Source organism: Scheffersomyces coipomensis, assembly GCF_036884675.1.
Source record: "Scheffersomyces coipomensis strain NRRL Y-17651 chromosome Unknown DFJ63scaffold_3, whole genome shotgun sequence".
In the NCBI taxonomy this organism is placed as follows: domain Eukaryota; kingdom Fungi; phylum Ascomycota; class Pichiomycetes; order Serinales; family Debaryomycetaceae; genus Scheffersomyces; species Scheffersomyces coipomensis.
This window is the reverse complement of record NW_027042894.1, coordinates 1,048,670-1,066,383: the sequence shown is the minus strand read 5'-3', so window position 1 is coordinate 1,066,383 and position 17,714 is coordinate 1,048,670. Positions and strand designations below refer to the sequence as shown.

The 17,714-nt window shown below is 33.3% G+C and overlaps 9 protein-coding genes across 9 annotated transcripts; 2 read left to right on the top strand and 7 right to left on the bottom strand. All coding sequences in view use genetic code 12, as the record gives it.

The window, feature by feature from the left end:
• Positions 1-6: 6 nt before the first annotated feature.
• On the bottom strand, positions 7-1,884 carry DFJ63DRAFT_334881 (non-canonical poly(A) polymerase; the record flags this gene model as incomplete). The annotated part of the gene is made up of 1 exon (XM_064908116.1): positions 7-1,884. One exon carries the CDS (start codon positions 1,882-1,884, stop codon positions 7-9), a length of 1,878 nt encoding a protein of 625 aa, XP_064762669.1.
• Positions 1,885-1,993: 109 nt separating this feature from the next.
• On the bottom strand, positions 1,994-4,114 carry DFJ63DRAFT_312660 (protein kinase; the record flags this gene model as incomplete). The annotated part of the gene is made up of 1 exon (XM_064906015.1): positions 1,994-4,114. One exon carries the CDS (start codon positions 4,112-4,114, stop codon positions 1,994-1,996), a length of 2,121 nt encoding a protein of 706 aa, XP_064762668.1.
• A 278-nt stretch (positions 4,115-4,392) lies between these two features.
• On the bottom strand, positions 4,393-8,803 carry DFJ63DRAFT_334879 (DNA-binding protein; the record flags this gene model as incomplete). The annotated part of the gene is made up of 2 exons (XM_064908115.1): positions 4,393-5,543; positions 5,581-8,803. 2 exons carry the CDS (start codon positions 8,801-8,803, stop codon positions 4,393-4,395), a joined length of 4,374 nt encoding a protein of 1,457 aa, XP_064762667.1.
• Positions 8,804-9,093: 290 nt separating this feature from the next.
• DFJ63DRAFT_334878 (uncharacterized protein) lies at positions 9,094-10,965 on the bottom strand (the record flags this gene model as incomplete). Its single annotated transcript, XM_064908114.1, has 1 exon — positions 9,094-10,965. One exon carries the CDS (start codon positions 10,963-10,965, stop codon positions 9,094-9,096), a length of 1,872 nt encoding a protein of 623 aa, XP_064762666.1.
• Positions 10,966-11,157: 192 nt separating this feature from the next.
• DFJ63DRAFT_312656 (uncharacterized protein) lies at positions 11,158-11,748 on the bottom strand (the record flags this gene model as incomplete). The annotated part of the gene is made up of 1 exon (XM_064906014.1): positions 11,158-11,748. One exon carries the CDS (start codon positions 11,746-11,748, stop codon positions 11,158-11,160), a length of 591 nt encoding a protein of 196 aa, XP_064762665.1.
• Positions 11,749-11,971: 223 nt separating this feature from the next.
• Positions 11,972-12,526, bottom strand: TRP99 (Trp99p; the record flags this gene model as incomplete). Its single annotated transcript, XM_064904986.1, has 1 exon — positions 11,972-12,526. One exon carries the CDS (start codon positions 12,524-12,526, stop codon positions 11,972-11,974), a length of 555 nt encoding a protein of 184 aa, XP_064762664.1.
• Positions 12,527-12,718: 192 nt separating this feature from the next.
• DFJ63DRAFT_114941 (uncharacterized protein) lies at positions 12,719-13,601 on the top strand. Its single transcript, XM_064903259.1, has one exon. It carries the CDS (start codon positions 12,912-12,914, stop codon positions 13,482-13,484), a length of 573 nt encoding a protein of 190 aa, XP_064762663.1. The 5' UTR covers positions 12,719-12,911; the 3' UTR covers positions 13,485-13,601.
• Positions 13,602-13,718: 117 nt separating this feature from the next.
• SPT20 (Spt20p) lies at positions 13,719-15,752 on the top strand (the record flags this gene model as incomplete). Its single annotated transcript, XM_064906013.1, has 1 exon — positions 13,719-15,752. One exon carries the CDS (start codon positions 13,719-13,721, stop codon positions 15,750-15,752), a length of 2,034 nt encoding a protein of 677 aa, XP_064762662.1.
• A 74-nt stretch (positions 15,753-15,826) lies between these two features.
• On the bottom strand, positions 15,827-17,065 carry DFJ63DRAFT_318462 (uncharacterized protein). Its single transcript, XM_064906944.1, has one exon. The coding sequence runs from the start codon at positions 16,890-16,892 to the stop codon at positions 16,170-16,172; it is 723 nt and encodes a 240-aa protein (XP_064762661.1). The 5' UTR covers positions 16,893-17,065; the 3' UTR covers positions 15,827-16,169.
• Between the last annotated feature and the right edge of the window lie 649 nt (positions 17,066-17,714).

The following is a 17,714-nucleotide window of genomic DNA, read 5'->3' as shown; positions in this document are numbered from 1 at the left end:
TTATTTTTATAATTCCAAACCTTTTTGTAGCCAATATGCTCTACGAACATCTTTATCAAGGTTTGATTTAGATTTCTTCATTTCTTCAGATGTTTCTTCATCCTCTGGTTTTTCAGATGATTTGTTATCATTCTTCTCTTCTTCATCACTAGCATCTTTGTCATACAACCCTAAGATTTCTGAATATACCTTCTTATCTTTAGCTGCAGCTTCAGCCAGAACTTGCGCTTTCTTTTCAGCTTTAGCTTGAATCTCATCTTCTGTTTCTATAGTCATATCGGAAAAGTAATATTTATCATTACCATTTGCTCCATCAGATTCATCATCAGCATAATCATTAACATTAGCACCATCTTCTTCGTGACTAATCAAAGCATGATTCACAACTTTATCTCTATCATCATTGAAATCTCTTTCTTTACCCTTATACTTAATTATATCACCAAGAATCAGCAGGCCTAATCTCTGCTTATATGTAGATGAGTGTAAGACATAACATTTATCTACTAAAAGTTGATACGCACCTCCAAAAGCTTTCTTCAAATCTCTAAGATTGTATGATGATCTTGTGATATTATTATCCGCATCAGCTGGATCTTGGATAACAATGGAAAATGGATTCTTACTAGTATCAAGATTAGGATAATGACTTTTTAAAAGATATCTCGGTAAATCAGTTTCTGGATCTAGCGATATTATTAAATTATCAAATGAAAAATTTCTACCATATAATTCAAAGAATTCTATTAATAAAGCACCTAAATTCTCTAAAATAGATATTGATTTGGTTGATACTTTGGGATGCATCTGAAGGAAATGATAACATAATATGATTGTAGCATATCCTCCTAACCCACCAACATGGACATTATTTAATCTTCTTGATCTAAGAAATTGTTTAACGATTAAAACCAATTCTCTCAAACCTGGAGTAGCTGATAACCACTTCCTTATTCTTCTTGCAGCATCAATACCATTCCTTCTCTCGAATGATACATCAATATGAATATTAGAATCTGGATCCACAAATTTAATGATCGGTACTTTAGCTTTAGCAATAACTTCTATATTTTTTGCCAACCCTTTATTTCTTAAAAATGAAGAAAGTTGATATAAACTAGATCTGTTTTCAACATTCCCTATTCTGGAGAGAACAACCATATCAATATCTGAACCCGGTAAATATAAATCGGTTGCAAATGATCCAAAAACATGGGTTTCAGTGTTGGGCCAGAAATTGCTTATTTGAGTCTTTAATCTATTTACAACATTGTTTCTGGTGGTGATTTCATCACTTGATGGTGAAATATAATTCACAAAGTCTTTCATTTCCAACGTCAACCAATCAACTATTTCCTTTTGCTTTGAATGATCGTGCTGTTTTATCCAAGGGTAGAGTGATATGGATTTGGATCTTGAATATTTGTCCACACCTTCGTCTGCACTTATAACACCATCGTCTGAATCTTCGTCGTCTTCTTCTTCGTCGTTTCCCTTTTCATCTTCCGAAGAACTGAATCCAAACTCTATGAAATCAGCATTCTTAGCTAATTCGTTGACTTCTGTCTTTTGCTTTTTCTTTGCTTGAGCTTCATCATTGTCTTCATCTGACTCAACATCTGATGTTATTGCGATAACTTCTTCTTCCTCCTCTTCAGAATCAACTAAGACTAAATCTCCATTATCTGTGCTTTTACCATTGTAATCGAATATCAAATCAGAATCAGATTCATCATCTCCATGTTCATCATCTCGGTCTTCCAATGCTCCAAACTTATTTTCAGCCAAACGAATGTCATTTGCCTGTTTATTTTTTGAACCAGATTTGCTCTTCTTCATCTTGACAGCTGAAGCTGACCTTTCTCTTCCTCTCTTTGGTGCCATTATAGATTGTCTTGCTTCTACGAAATCGTAGCTTATACTACAAGTTCTACTATGAAAAAGAAAATCGCAAAATATTTTTTTTTTGATATCGCTGTATCAAGCACGTGACCTATAAATTAACTTTTAGAAGAATCAGATAAATAACTATAAATAAACTGACAGCTGTAATGGCTATCAAAATACTAAATCTATGATTGGTATCGTACATCACGTATGAATCTAAGAATAATGATGATAATAATACTATTTTCAATGATAATAGCGGGACTGACCAATAGTGGTATGAGATAAGTTCGATTAGGAGTAAATATGCAATGTAAAATCTTGTAGTTGCCAGTGATGATATGGTAGGTGATTTATCAATAAGAATATCTGCTGGCTTGTCTGGTGTATGGTTAGCAGATACATCTGCTACCAAATTCAATAAGTTCTCCTCCAGTAAATCCAGTACATCGCTATCAATTAAAGCATCAGAGGTGATATAAGGTTGATCATTTGCAGCCTTATCAGCAAACTTGAATTCCGTGAACTCGTGTTCGGGATCACCATTAGGAATCAATATACTCCATTTAATATCATCTAGATAAGCTAACACTTCAACTGACCCAATTCTCTGGAATGGACCATTCTCTTCAGACTGTTTACCTTTGATCATTACATAGATTAATTCTTCAAATTTGAGGATGTTAGAATCAAAAGTCGGTGACTGTCTTGCCTTGTTAGAAGCTTCAACAAACCAGTGACGAAACAGACTTGCATCCAAGGACATATACCATTTGATTATCTTCTCTCTGATTATTTGTGGATCCATTTCATTTTGTATTTTAGAAGTAAATGGTAGTTCTCCAACACATAAATAGCATAGAATGACCCCTAACGAATAAATATCACTTTCAAAACTAAAATTTTTCAAGAATGATTGAACACTTTCTCCTGAGGAAGGATCATAATTAGAAAACCATAATTCTGGCGCTGTAAATTCCAACGTTCCGGTATTTCCTTGTCTTTCTTCTTTATCAAATTTAGGAAAGTTCCTGTTTCTTGGATGTTGTTTGTTAATGAACTTTCCTTCTCCAAAATCGGACACTAAGACTTTTGGTAATTTCAAAACATCTTGTTCGAAGTGATGAACAGATGAGTATGTAGTTCCATGAATTACACTGGTATCATAGGCAACATCAAGTAAACAATTTGAAGGTTTGAGATCACGATGTAATATACCCCTTGTGTGAAGATAGTTTACACCATTTGCAATATCTCTAAAGAATTTCCATATTTCAAAGTTTGTAAGCCATTTCTTTGAATATTCTACCTGATCGAAACCTAATCCTCTTGAAGCACGTCTTTTTCTTCTTTCTAATTCAACCTTTTCTTTGATTGATGAATGCTTATCTTTTTGAAAGTTTTTAATAATTAAGTCTTCCAAATGTCCTCCACCACAAAACTGTTGTAAAATATACACGTAGGGAACCTTCGTTGACGTATCTGGTTGGAGATTATTACTCTCTGGAAAGAAGAATGTAGACAGGTCCATAATATCACCCAACTCAACCCAAACATGATTATATCGTATCAAATTGTTTTCGTTGGCACCTTTGACCGACAATTCATAAAGAATTAAAACTTCATTCAACACTTGCTCCAATAATTCGAATTTATCTCCAATAGTGATTCGTTTCACAGCATATGTACCCAACTGAATGTCATTTAGTACGTGGATGACTTTATATACTTGAGCATGGGCACCAGAACCTAAGGTGTAGGGTGGTACCTTTTTGAAAAATCGTTTAAAATAGCCAGGATTGAATATGTCTTCTGGTAAAGAATAGCTATTTTGAGGTTTAGGATTCTGTTCATTATTCAAGGGTAGTTTACTCAATAACTTGAAGTAATCATGATGCATGAACCCCCCAGGAAGCTGTCTAGTCAATGCTGATGTGGTATCAATATCTACGCCATGATTCAAGACGCCATTATCTGTAGTCCTTCTATTGTATTCCCAAGAAAATCCACAATTAGGGCATTTGACTCCACTAGAACCAGCAAAACTTGAGCTGTCAAACGATTCATCATTGCTTTTGTTGTTATCTTTCCTTTTCCCCGTTTGATTGTTGTCAGCTGTTGATAATAATTGGATGGTGTTCTGTTGATTGTTGTGTAACACTAGAAATCCATGATTCGGATCATGATAAAGAATACGGTTATTAGTATTGTATGGAACTATTGACATCACTAGTATACCTGAAACAAGTACGCCTTTCTTGAACTATGTGACATGCAATTGTAATAACTAATTATGGATCTAGAATATCACCAAAGCAATCATTGATATGAATCATTTGATACGTTTTTTGTGGGGCGAGCAGCAAACCACAAATTTTCTGTTTTGTTTCGAATTATGGTGCAAAAAAACTTTTGATTATATATTTTGAACTTCTACGGTATAAATTTATATACAAAGTACTATAAATATCAATCGCAGAAAATATCATATAGTACAGGTGCTGATTAAGATTCTGGATCAGCTGTTATATTTCGTAATCTTAACATAAACTGTAAAAGTTTAGTCTCCATGTCAAATCTGGCTTTAGAGCTTAAATTCTTCATTTCGGATTCCTCAATATTCATTAAGTAATCCAAGGAACTCTCTAAATCAATTGATTTTGGTATTACAGGTACATCATCATGTACCTCAGTTTGGACTTCTTCTTGTGCTTCAGTATTTGTATCTTCATGCACATCCTCGACTATATCAATAACTTGAGGAGAAGTTCTCTCTTCTTGTTCAGAGCTACTGTAAGATGGTATTTCCACTTTGTTTATCTCAGCGACTTCTTCAATTGCACTAGCTAAGCTTTCATTTGCTTCTATAAGTTCAATAGACTCTTGTATATCATTGGTAGCGACAACTTGCGTGCTGGTAGGCAAATTTTCTCTAAATGAAAGGGAAGAATTATTTGAAGATACAGAATCACTCTCTTGTGAGGTTTCGGGGTTTTCTGGAGTTACTATTTCATGTTCTTCAACAGCCGTTGAATGAGCTTTGAAATTTTGAGATTGGAAAGTATGCAATTGCGAGTCTTTAGCACTTGGATAATCGGTCTCCGTAGAAATTGTATTTTCTTTCAATTCTTCGTCATTGGTTTCATTTTCCTGATGCAATTCGACTTGTACTTGTACTTCTTCTGCCTCTATTTCTTCTGGAACTATATCAGATTCTGAATCAACTTGCATACTCAATGGGGCCTCCTTTTCGGTCATACCACTGGAAATACTATCATCTTCTATAATATCGGATTCATTGAATGTACTTTGAGAGAAGGTATCGTTCTCAGATTCACATACTTCGTCATTAATTTCAAGTGATGAAACCACTTGTATTTCACTGGTGGGTTGAGAAGCTTCCAGCTCGGTAGCAATAGATTTCTTAGCATTTTTCCTCTTCCTTCTTCCTTTCTTCTTAGATGGTGGTTCTACGAGCTTCGAGTTTAACATTGCTGTAAATGAATGAATATCAAACGGATTGATAGAACGTTTCTCCTCAGAAACTTCTGAAGGCTTGTTAGCTTTATTGCCTTTCGTATCGTAGGAAGTCGATTTACCAGTTTCTTCACTAGATTCATCTAATGGGGTGAGATTAACTAGCTCTAAGGCCGATTCTGATGGTGCATCTGTTACCCTCGTAGTTATTTGAACTGTTATTGGATGGATTATCCTTTTTATTATCCACTAACGTCTCATCTGTTTCTACAGCAGGTGGCTCAGCTGGATCTTTGTTAGCTTCTTCTGGTAAACCTAAGCATTTTCTCACTTGCGGAAGATGCTCAATCTTCTCTTTGATAAATACTTCAATATTGATCAGAAGAGCTGTATGTGTAGAAGCTAAGATAGTATCCAATTCCTCAAACAGAGTTGGATTGACCAGAATATCCAGCAAGTATTTTAACATAGCGTCACGGTAACTAAATAATAAGAACCCTTCCAATTTAGTTCCCTTCTGAATAATATCATCATGCAAACAAGTTAACTGACTATGAAATTTATCCTCTACTAAGAACTTAAATAAATCCACAAATCTATTAGTATCTTCAAATTTGTCTCTAATAGATTCAAGAACAAAATTTTGAATGCACCAATTAGGAGCATTTTGCATCAATCGAAGAAAAAATTTATAGTTTTCAATTTTCCATCGGGATAAACTCAAGTGGTTTAATGCTTTCTTCATATCGTCTGAATTTGTTAAAGCAACCACCCCTTGAACGACCTTTTTGATAAAAGCTTCAAATCCAGAGGGCAAATGTTCACAAATTTTTCCACAAATCTCTATTTCATTAAGTTTCAGTGTTACCACCTTGGTACTGAAATAATCTTGTAAAAACCCTTCGATATTGATGTTATTAATTGATTCTTGGAATTTACACAAATCCAACACCACCAGTAAATCCTTATTATCAGATAATGAAGATACGATTAAATTTAATATAGTCCTTATTTGATTGTCCGTGAAGCTTGGCACTAATGAAATAACCTCATCATAAATTCCTTTAGCTCCTTTCTTTTGAACCGCCAATGTATTAGGTTGGAAAGTGTCATGCAATTGAATTAAAGTCTTATGTGTCCATTCGAACGGTAAGTTCTTTTCTTCCCCTAACAATTGCGTGAACACAAGAGGAATGCTATCAATTATATCAAGAGTAAGCTTCGACTCTTTGATTTCTTTTTTGGTAACAAGTCTTATACTTCCTAAGAACGAATAAAAGAAATTGGACTTCTTCTCAATACTTAAGAGTTTCAGCAGGAATATCAAGACAAGACTATGCAAAACTTTATCAAATTTAGTATGAACCCATCTTGGTGGTACAGAATTGATTTCAAGTAAACTCACAGGTTCATTCGACAAACATCGAACTTCGCTAAAGTTACTCTCGGTAGTTGGCATTGATGGTTTGATTAAACGACTCAATACCATGAATCCTAATTCATGCATATATGGGGTTGATTCTCCCTTTTTGAAATAGAAGTTCAACATGACTGGTTGTATTAATTTATCCCAATAAATGTGTAAATATTTGTGAGTAGCAAGTTTGATAATAAGTGGATTAATGAATGAATAAAGTATGGATATGAATAGATTATGTAAAGCATCGATTACTTCTTTAGGCGCAGCATATGCATTCAAACTTGTGAACAAATGAGTCAATAGTTTGATTTTTGGTTTGAGTGAATTGGTGATGGCTTGATTCTTTTCTTCGACAGATATGTTGGATCTCAATATTGGTTCCACAACATTCTTCAAATTATCAAAATCTTTAAATGAGACATTATATATAACAGCTCTCCAACTATTCAAAGATAAAACCATTGCGTAGGTATCTTCCGAGTTAAAACAGACTTTAGGAACTCTTAGCCATCTAGTTAAGTTGTTCCATTTTTCAAATGGCGTTGTGTTGATTTTACCACCTAACATTATAGTTATGGCAACCCAGATATCCATAGCTACTTTATAATGACCATCATATATCAAACTTTCAAGTTTGGATTGAATATAATCTATACCGGTTGCTTTTGAAGGAGTACCAATTTCTAATGACGAGTCAAATACTAATGATTTAGTGTTGGTCGATATCTGGGATGAAAGAAACTGATCAAGTACTTCCAGAACAGAGATATTCAGAAGAAACACTTTTGCAACTTCAAGTAAGGAATTAGTACCAACACCTATGCATTTATTAAAGAACGGCATTGGAAGACTGCATACGTTCATAATTAGAATATCTAACCAATGGTTAATATTTTTAGCCATGATGTTTGGGAACGATATCACAAAATTTCTGAAACAAAGAAATCTTTCAGTGATGACAGAAGAACTAGGAGAACTTTTCATATTTATTAAACTCCTGAGCATGGTTTCTGGTATTTCTGATTCTAGTATAGCTCTTTTTCTTTTATTACTGAAACGACAATCTTTCATGATGATTAAATATGGCAGAATTAATGCCTTTGAGATAGTTGATTTTAATAACATACTACTAGCATGCATGTAGAACCATTTAGCATCTTCAATTGGCATGAAATTATTCAATTCTTGTTCTAGCAATATATTATTGATCAATTTAAGAGCTTGTACTAGTACTCTTATTCTGAAAGGGTCATTCTTTGATGGTGATCTAAGATTTTCCTTGTCTACCTCAGATTGGAATAATTCTGATTCAATGTTAGTTATATCATTTTTGATTATAGCACTTAATTCTATAATGTAATGAGTTTCATCGGATACGTTTGCATTAATAAATAGTTTCTTCAATTGATCAACTGTATTAGTCTTGAAGATATTGTTCAATGTAGCATATACTTCAAATCTTTTCGTGAAATCTCGATCTTTTAAATTCTTGATACAACCAGTTATTAAATCCTGTAGTTTAGGAGAATTTGGCAGAAGTTGAACAACCGTACCTTGAATCCAGAATTTACCATTAGAAGGTCCGTAAACTTCAGTTTCTCCGTCAATTGATCTTTCCCACAGGTGTATATTATTTGGATCATTTTGTTTTAAATCTTTATCTTGATTGCAAGTCTTTAAAATTGATTTTCTTGGGGTCTGTTTATCCGGAGAACTTGGTAAATCAGAAATCAAATCATCTGAGAATGCGACTGACTTCTTTGCTCTTAATGGTGAAGAGAATTGATTGGCATGAGATGGTGATAGCCTTATTCTTTTGATTGGTGATGAACTAATCTGTATAGAATTTGTATCATTTGACGGTCTTTTCAAAGGTTTAGTTGGAGTCATTATTATATTTTTATTACCATTACCATTTCCTGATTTCGAATCACCTGTTATGTTGGTCGCTAGAGAGACATCTTTAAGATTAGACCGTGTTCTTGGTCTTGATAGTCCCACATTTCTAGATCGAGCCATATTGTATTTGCTTTCATATATATGGCTTCAAACAGCCTAATTTGAAAAAAAAAATAGCAATTCACAGGTGGAGTCTAACAATTGACAAGCAATGAACTGGAATCTCTAATATTATATGTTGAAATGGTTGATATCTTTCCTGTTATAACCTCTATTATCAAATATTATACTACGGTATTTTTGAGACCTTCAAATTATTTTGCATTTTGTTTCCTCAAAAAATTTTCTGACGCGTTTTGTTACACAAAGAAAATTGATCTTTATATTTATTATTATTACATTGAAACTATTTACACTTTTTGCTTCTTTGTTAGGGTATTTGAATCGTCTTCATCATCTATAAGCGGTCTCTTTCTATCGAGGGAGACGATTTCACCTAGGGTATCTGGTTTTACTAATTCACCAAATGATAACCATTGAGAACGTCTCGCTTTTCTAAATTTCTTCCACGATTGTAAATTGATTGATTCTTCACCTACATCTCTAGCATCAACTTCATTCATTTCTATATCGTAATTTTCTAACTTGTTTAGCCCTCTTTCGATCTTCATCTTTCTAGAAAGTTGTGGAGTAACATAGGTATTAAAATACTTCTTGTTCTTAAAGGGTAAATATGCGGTTAACTTTTCAACTGCGTCTTGCAAATCTTTTTCAGTTAACAATTTATCATCGAATAATGGTTTATTAGTCTTTGGATCTTTACCAAATAATAACCATCCACACCATACTTTATCGGAAAAGTTAAGAGACTGAATCAAAAATGCCAACAGAGAGTCAACAGATTTAATTTCATTGATAATTTCCTTTTTCATTTTGTAAAGCTTTCCCTTTATGGTGTCAGGACAAAAATCTTCTGTGATATGTTTGATCGAACTTGGAGCTCCTAATTGTTTTATAAAATCGGCTTTATTATCACGTGTAAGTTCAAAATAGAATCCACATAAAATTGAAATCATAATAATGTATTCCAAGATTACTTTTGGTTCTTTACTAAGATCATTAAAATAATCTCTATCTTCCTTTAAAACATCAGCAGGATTACTAGATGTGAAAGCAGTCTTTAAATAGTTTTCAGGATAATATTGTAACTTTGAGAATTTGTTAGTTAAATACTTTTTAGTTTCTTCTGATTTTGAATTGTGAATTTCAAATTGATCACCAACTGCAAGTTTCTGTTTTTCTTCAAGGAAGGTATGAAGGACCATAAGCATCTTTTCAATTATAATGGTTGCATCTTTCGCATTTTGTTTCTTTAAATAATAATATGGATCATTGAAAATACGATGAATAGTAACAAGATCTTCTAGAAAGTGACTTTTAAAAGTCAAATCGATTGGAACTCTTTGTGAAATATGGAAAAACTTATTAAGACCAGTATTATCTTCAAAATTGAATAAATTAGATATGAATGCTCTTAATCTATACTGGAATCTATCGTTGAAATTATCCTTTAAAATAGAGCTTTTGTTTCCTTTGGAATCAATTGGAATGTACTTGTCTGTCAAACTATTACAAATTTCAAGAATGGATATTCTATCATTAATGGCAGCTTTATTGAAAACATGTTGTTGAATAGTTTTACCTCTACTTTCGATATAATACCAAAATACTTCAACTTGACTGGTAGAAATTGAGAACAATAACTTCAGAATTCTCGAAATACTTTCATAGAATATAGGTTTTGAATTTGGATAGATATTTCTTATGACATAGATTTGGAAATCCAATAAAACTGCAAGTTTGGAAAGAAGACGTAAATTAACTGTTTTCAACTGATGACCTTTGACATTGACTGTATCAGCTCCCTTTTCTAAAGGCAAAAATGCTCCCGTTTTATCTTGGAATACTTTGGAAATATAAGTATAGAATGCTGAACTTAATACTGTGAGTTTGACATTATCTTCAATACCATCATTAAAATTCTTAATTCTCACGGCTTCATCTTCGCCTGAATTGGATATATTGTTAGTGTCGATCGAATAATCAAGTTTCACTTCCTCCACTCTTTCTTGGAATGATTTTCCATAGGCTTCAAAATCTCCTGATTTAACTTCTTCAAAGAGAAGATTTTCTTCAGTCAACAGAATTGAGTATGCGAGATCGTCTATCAATTCGAGTACTTTCAGTATACTCTTCGATATATCCCTATCATGATTCGACATTGTCATAATCAGTTGTTGTATGTTTGAAGTTGAAGGTTTGAAGATTGATCATATATTCATTGTTGGAAATATTCACAACATATTTTACTTACAATATTTGATTTGTGCACGTACCAATTATATCTTAACTATGAGTATCAACACTTACTATATGGAATTATGTCTATTTACAAATTATACAGAACTTATTACTTACAAGTCGAACTTTTTGGTTCTATTCTTCTTCTTATCACTCTTAAGTTTCTTGTGGAAGAGTCGTTTTTCCTTAACGTCTTCCTTTATTTGATCCCATTTCTCTAAATCTTCTTGACTTACTTCACCTTCAAAATATACGGTTTCCTTTATGGCAGTTAATAACTTCTTAAAGCATTCACCTGTATTCACATCTCTATTTCTAGATGCATCACTTTGAATTAATAAACTTCCCGTTTTAGTTTCATATCTAATTGGTTTAGTGGATATTTGCGATAGTATAGGTTGTGGTATCCAATAGCAAAATTGAGGATTAAGCCATTGATGAGGTTCAAGAGCTACCGTAGCTTTTGATGAAGTCTTATTAACTTTCTGACCACCAGCACCAGATGCTCTGCTATATGATATATCAAATATCTTTGTCGGTATATGTTCTATTGTAACACTATTCAACCACAGTCTAGCTTTCTCAACCTCATCTTTACTGAATTCGGTAGATCCTGAATTATAGCGTAGACCTAATCCAAATCTTAGCTGATTCCATACCCTATTCTGTATGGTACCAGTTTGTAAGAGGGTTAACCTATTCATAGGCTCAATACGTGTAGCAATCAATCAGTTTAAGCAATCATCAAAATTTGCATTTCTTAATTTTTTTTTGGCTGTACACAAAATGTTAGCAGCAGCCACACTCTCTTTGGATCATTTTTGATTTGATTTTTATATATTTGTATCATATTTAAGTTTATAAACTTTATTTAATTAAAACTAAAAAGCAAACATTAAATAGTAGTGTGATTAGATACTCACGTACTTAAGCGGCTTCTAAGACTTTTGAAGCATCAGAAACATCAACTGAAGTATTATCTGGTTCAATAAAGGTTTTAGTAACTTTACCATCTTCAACTAATAAAGTATATCTTTTAGATCTATCATTACCAAAGAACTTAGCAGCATCGAAGAGTAAATCTAATTCCTTGGTGAATTCACCAGCTGGATCAGCTAAGAATTTGATTTGAGCACCTGCAACACTAGTTAATAATGAATCACCCCAAGCTTTAGTTACAAAAGCATCATTGACAGCAATAACGTAGAATTTTTCATAACCTTTATCATTAAATCCACGTAAATTCTTTAAATAACCTGGAACATGAGAAGCAGAACAAGCTGGGGAAAAGGCACCTGGAACACCAATCAAAACTGCCTTACCTGTACCAATTTCTTCGGCAAGATTAACTTGATTACCTGGTGAAGATTCAAATAATGGAATACTTGGAATAGTACTACCAACACTAATTGAACGGTAAGAAGTTCTAAAACAACTGTTTAATCCTGTTTTAACAAGTCTGGATGAAGCTGAAGTAAACATTTTTTCTTTATGTAACGGTTATTGATGATAGAATACTATTCAACATATGAATGTGAACGATCTAGTTATTTCAAATAATTCCAATTATTAATTAATAAGTGGTGGTGCATTGTGCAGGATCAAAAGAATCTTGGTACTGCATATAGTTCAACTATGAGAATTCATCATTCTCTCAAATGGGTTTAAAACTAAATTTATTCATAGTTATTGAAGGAATATATCCATCAAATATCTTGACAATAGAATCATTTGAAGGTTAATCTATCATAAATACCGTTATATAGAATACAAAAGCAGATAAGTGCTTCCAGAATTCAAACCATACGATTATCTTAAGAAAACAACTAAGCTACCATTCAAATCAAAAGAGAAAAAGTTACCAAACATGGCATCAAAGACAAACGGTAAACAGAAGAAAGAAGAAGTGTTGCAGGAGCAAATCACAACTCAAGAAGCTCTTAAGTTATATAAGAACACTCTCAATTTCAATGTCATCAGCAGATATGATCCATCTATAAAACAACTATTATGTTCAACTTCATACTGTGTGATATATAACTTCAATGATGAATCTCAAGATTGGGTGAAAAGTGAATATCAAGGTACCCTTGCATTATATTTAAGAGATTTCACAATACCTAGTCCTGATCATGCTCCACAATACACTGATTTACAAAACTTATTCTGTTATGGTATAATACTATTAAATAGAACTAATCCAGATTGTTTTTCATTAGGTTTACTTCCTAATAAAGTCACCGAACATTATTTCCCAAATGGATTGAATAACTCTGACATTAAAGAAATGGCAGTTGAATTAAATGATAATTTGATCATAATAAGGAATTTATTAGGAGAAATCTACGGTTTATGGGTATTTAATGAAGAAGATAGAGCTAAATTGTTTAAATTATTAGAATTCTGCTTAAATGGAGATTCAGCCCTCAATAGTGAGTAAAACCTCTTGTTAAATAGCTTTTCAATATAGATTAATAATGATTTAAATGTAATCAACTTGTACTATAAATTCTAAATTTGGAAGGGTCATGTGACTGATTTCAAAATTTTATGATCGCGACAACTTAAATTTAAGGCAACTACTATCTGTTAAAGCATAACATTCTACAATTAGAATCCATCTACAAATCAATCTTATAAGAGTATACTGTGTGTCTGGGATAGTATAGAATTGATGAAGGGATCGAATGATATAGCATTAAGTGCTCAACAAAGGCAAGCATTGGGTGCTATGCCCCAACCAAATCTGCGAGCTATGCGACAACCCCTACAACTGCTGCTCCAACAGCAGCAACACCAACAGAACCATCAACAACAACAACAACAACCAGGTCAACAACAACAGCAGCAGCAGCAGCAACAACAACCGCAACAACTTCAAAGGCGACCTGACTTGAGGAATTTCCATTTTGCAAGTACCTCACAGGAAATTTTACGAAAATATGCAAAACATCCTGCTTCTTTAACATTACACATATTTGAAAATCATTATAGATTCAATAATTTAACTGATTCCAATACGATACCCAATACTTCACCCATGATTAAAGATTTCTTACGCCACGTCCTTAGAGAGGAAATTCCAGTGGAAATGAGTGAATTATTAAAAGATTTTTCTATCAAATCTTATGATGGATGTTTAATTTTACAAGTTTATGATCACAGAAATATGGTAACTACAGTAAAAAATACTGGTGCTAATGACAAATCAATTCAAAAACCAGATGGTACTACAACTGCCACTCAAGCAAGTGTCATCTCAACCCCAAAGACTTATAGAACATTATTAAAACCAACCCAATTATCACTTTATTATGATTTATTATTTCATACAGATCATGCTTTAACTAAATTCACAGATGCATTATCATTACAAATGGAATCGGAGATATTGACTTTAACTAAAAGGAAACTTGATTTATCAGTTCCATTGAATCCTTATCTATGTGATGAAGTTCTCAGACCAGAATCAGCCTATCCTAAAACAGTGTGGGATGAAGCTAAAGGTGATTATAAAGTGATTTATCTGCATCGTGAAGCTATTGATGTTCCACCTCGTAAGATTCATCAAGATGAAATGGTACTTCATAAATCATCCGAATATGAAGAAATTATGTTATTAATGTCAAATAAATATAAAGCTTCTGATGAAACTCAAGATAAGAAATTAATTATCGTCGGTTCATCTCTTACTAGTGGTCCTGCAGCTCCTGCTGCTAGTAAACCAATGAGTAAAGAAAATACTTCTGGACCTGAATCAAAGGGTAAGAAATCTGATAAATCTAGTATTGCAGCTGCTCCAGTTCCAACTCCTGCTAATTCATCAAGACCAACTGGTCAATTTATGAGACTTCGTTTGATTGAAGAAATTAGAAAGAAGAAAGAAACTGAAAAGCAAGAGGCTAAATTACAAGCTCAAATGCAATCAGCTGGACAACCTCAACCACCTCAACAAGGTGAAGGATGGCAATCAAATGGTCAAAGTCCTGAAACTAAACCCATCGATAATGCTCCTCCTGCTAAAAGAGTTAAGAAAGAAGCATTCAAGGCTAATGGATCTGCTGCTGTACCTCAATCCACGCCAGTTTCATCACAACCTTCAGTTTCACAAAATGGTGTTGCTCGTAATGGTTCATTTGGTTCAAATGCTAGTAATTCAACCCCAGTACAACAAGCAACACCTGCTCAACAAACTTCACAACCAGGTTCATCTCAACCACAACAACAAACTTCCCTTCAACAGCAGCAACAACAGCAAATCTTTCAAAATTCATTATCTGCTGAAGAACAACAATTGTTTAGACAAATGCAAAGTCGTATGCAATCATTGGGAGCTATGGGTAATTCTGGACTTACTCCAAATAGACAACAATTAACTCCACAACAAAGAGCTCAAGCCATTCAACAAATGAAAAATTTACAACAACAAATGTTACAGAAATTCCCGGTTTATTTTGAAAGATTACGTCAATTCCAATTAATTCAACAACAAAGACAACAAAAGCAAAAACAAATGCAAGAGAAACAAATGCAAGCTGCTGCTATCAAAGCTCAACAACTGCAACAACTGCCACAACAACTGCCCCAATTCTCACCACAACATGCTAATGTTGCAGGTAAGTCTGTTCCAGGATCTTCAGCTGCTCAAGATGCCAAACCAGCTGAAAAGAAGAAAAGAACCTATAAAAAGAAAAATTCCGTCACTTGATAAGGTGATAAAGTATTTAAATAATTACTGTTATAAGATTGTAGATTTAACTTTGTATTAATATATAAGAGATAAAAAAACACATTTCAAAGAATAACTTGTAACTAGTAACATAAAAAAAAAGAGGTAATAACAATTAAATTAATAAAAAAAAGATAAGAGCCATTTGTTCAACAAAACATAAAAATAATAATTCCAATAACAACCCGCAACTGGGGGAAAACCAATCCATGATAAATTTCCCTAATATGAAATAAAATACTAAACTGAAACCAACACTCAAAAACTAGTATTATGAACCAAACATAATCATAAACAAACAAATAAAAATAAAAATAAAACAAAATTATGGGAGCTAAAACAACAAATTAAATAGCTGCAAAATGAGGATATAAGAAAAATCTAAGACTTTTAGTCCTACTTTTGGGATGAGATAGTACCTCCATATACTCCTAAAGCTACGACAGTTGCTAATACATATAATAACCCTTTTCCAGCTTCTCTGGCAAAAGCTTTCACGTATGAAGTTTCCTTCTTTTCCTTTTTCTTAGCAGGTTCATCAACCGAATCTACTTCATTATCTTCAATCTCCCATAATGATCTCTTTCTTGGATTTGGTTGGATAGAGTATCCACAACATTGTGCCTCATCGACAGCAGCATCAAAAGCTGTATCTGGATTTGAATCTTCAGAGATAGAATCCCAAACTGAATCAGAATCCAAATCAGAATTTGAATCTACTTCTTCAGAATCAGAATACAATTCTGAGCTTGAATCTGAACTAAGATCCGCCACCATATTACGTAACTCTTGTGTAATTAAATCTTCAACCTCATAGTCACTGAAGTCAGAGCTATCGTTCAAGCATGCCTTTCTTTTTGACCTTTTAGCTAAATACAATTCAAGATCTTCATAATCTTCGTCATCTAACTCGCAACTTCTTTCACATGCTTGGGGAATGCAGCTGCCTTTTGCTGACAGAAGACAATATCCAACACAATGAGCATCTCTATCACTTTCGGTATCTTCTTCATCCTCTTCATTTACTTCTTCATCTTCGTCATCATCTTCAACTTCCTCTTCTTCGTCGTCGTTTTCTTCTTCCTCTTCGTCATCGTCGTCTTCGCTATCTTCATTCATGCTATCAATTTCTTCACTTCCATCTGAATTCAAGTCTTTACCAATTTCAGCTGCATCAATTTCAATCACTTCAACACCGCCGAAACTAACTTGATCTTTAGGTTGAGATACATCTCTTTCTTCTTCGATATTTTCAGACGAGTCATCGAGGTCCTCGTCTTCATCTTCATCTTCGTCATCTTCATCTTCATCATCTTCTTCTTCTGATTCTTCCTCTTCTTCTGCTTCTTCTTCCTCATCATAGTCGTAGTCATCTTCATCACAAAATTCATACACTCCTCCTTGACTACCATTTGGATTGATACCTTTGATTTCTTCTGGTTTATCATTCACTTTAGTGATGATACTACTAAGAGTAATATCAGAGGAACTATCATCATCTTCTGATACTTCTGCATCAATAACTAATGTTTTACTATCATTAGATTCTGAATCATCATCAACAGAGATATCACTTTCTGAATATTGAGGAGGTTCATATCTTTGAATGGAACCAGCCATTGCACGACAATAGAAAGAATCATCTTCTTCATCATAATCAACATCTTCTTCTTCTTCTTCTTCTTCTTCCTCATCATCATCATCATCACTTTTAACTTCTTCAACTTCTTTGTCAACTTCAATATCATCTCCTTCGTTATCAACATCGATAGGGGTAGCTTTAGTAATACCATTCGCAACATTAACTTTTGAACTTTTGCCGCCAGATAAAGGAACAAATTTAATGACATCATTTTGAATCAGAATGATGAATTCAAGAGCCACTTGAGGGAAATTAAACTCAGATAAAGGAATGACATGAGATTCATTATCTTCAAAATT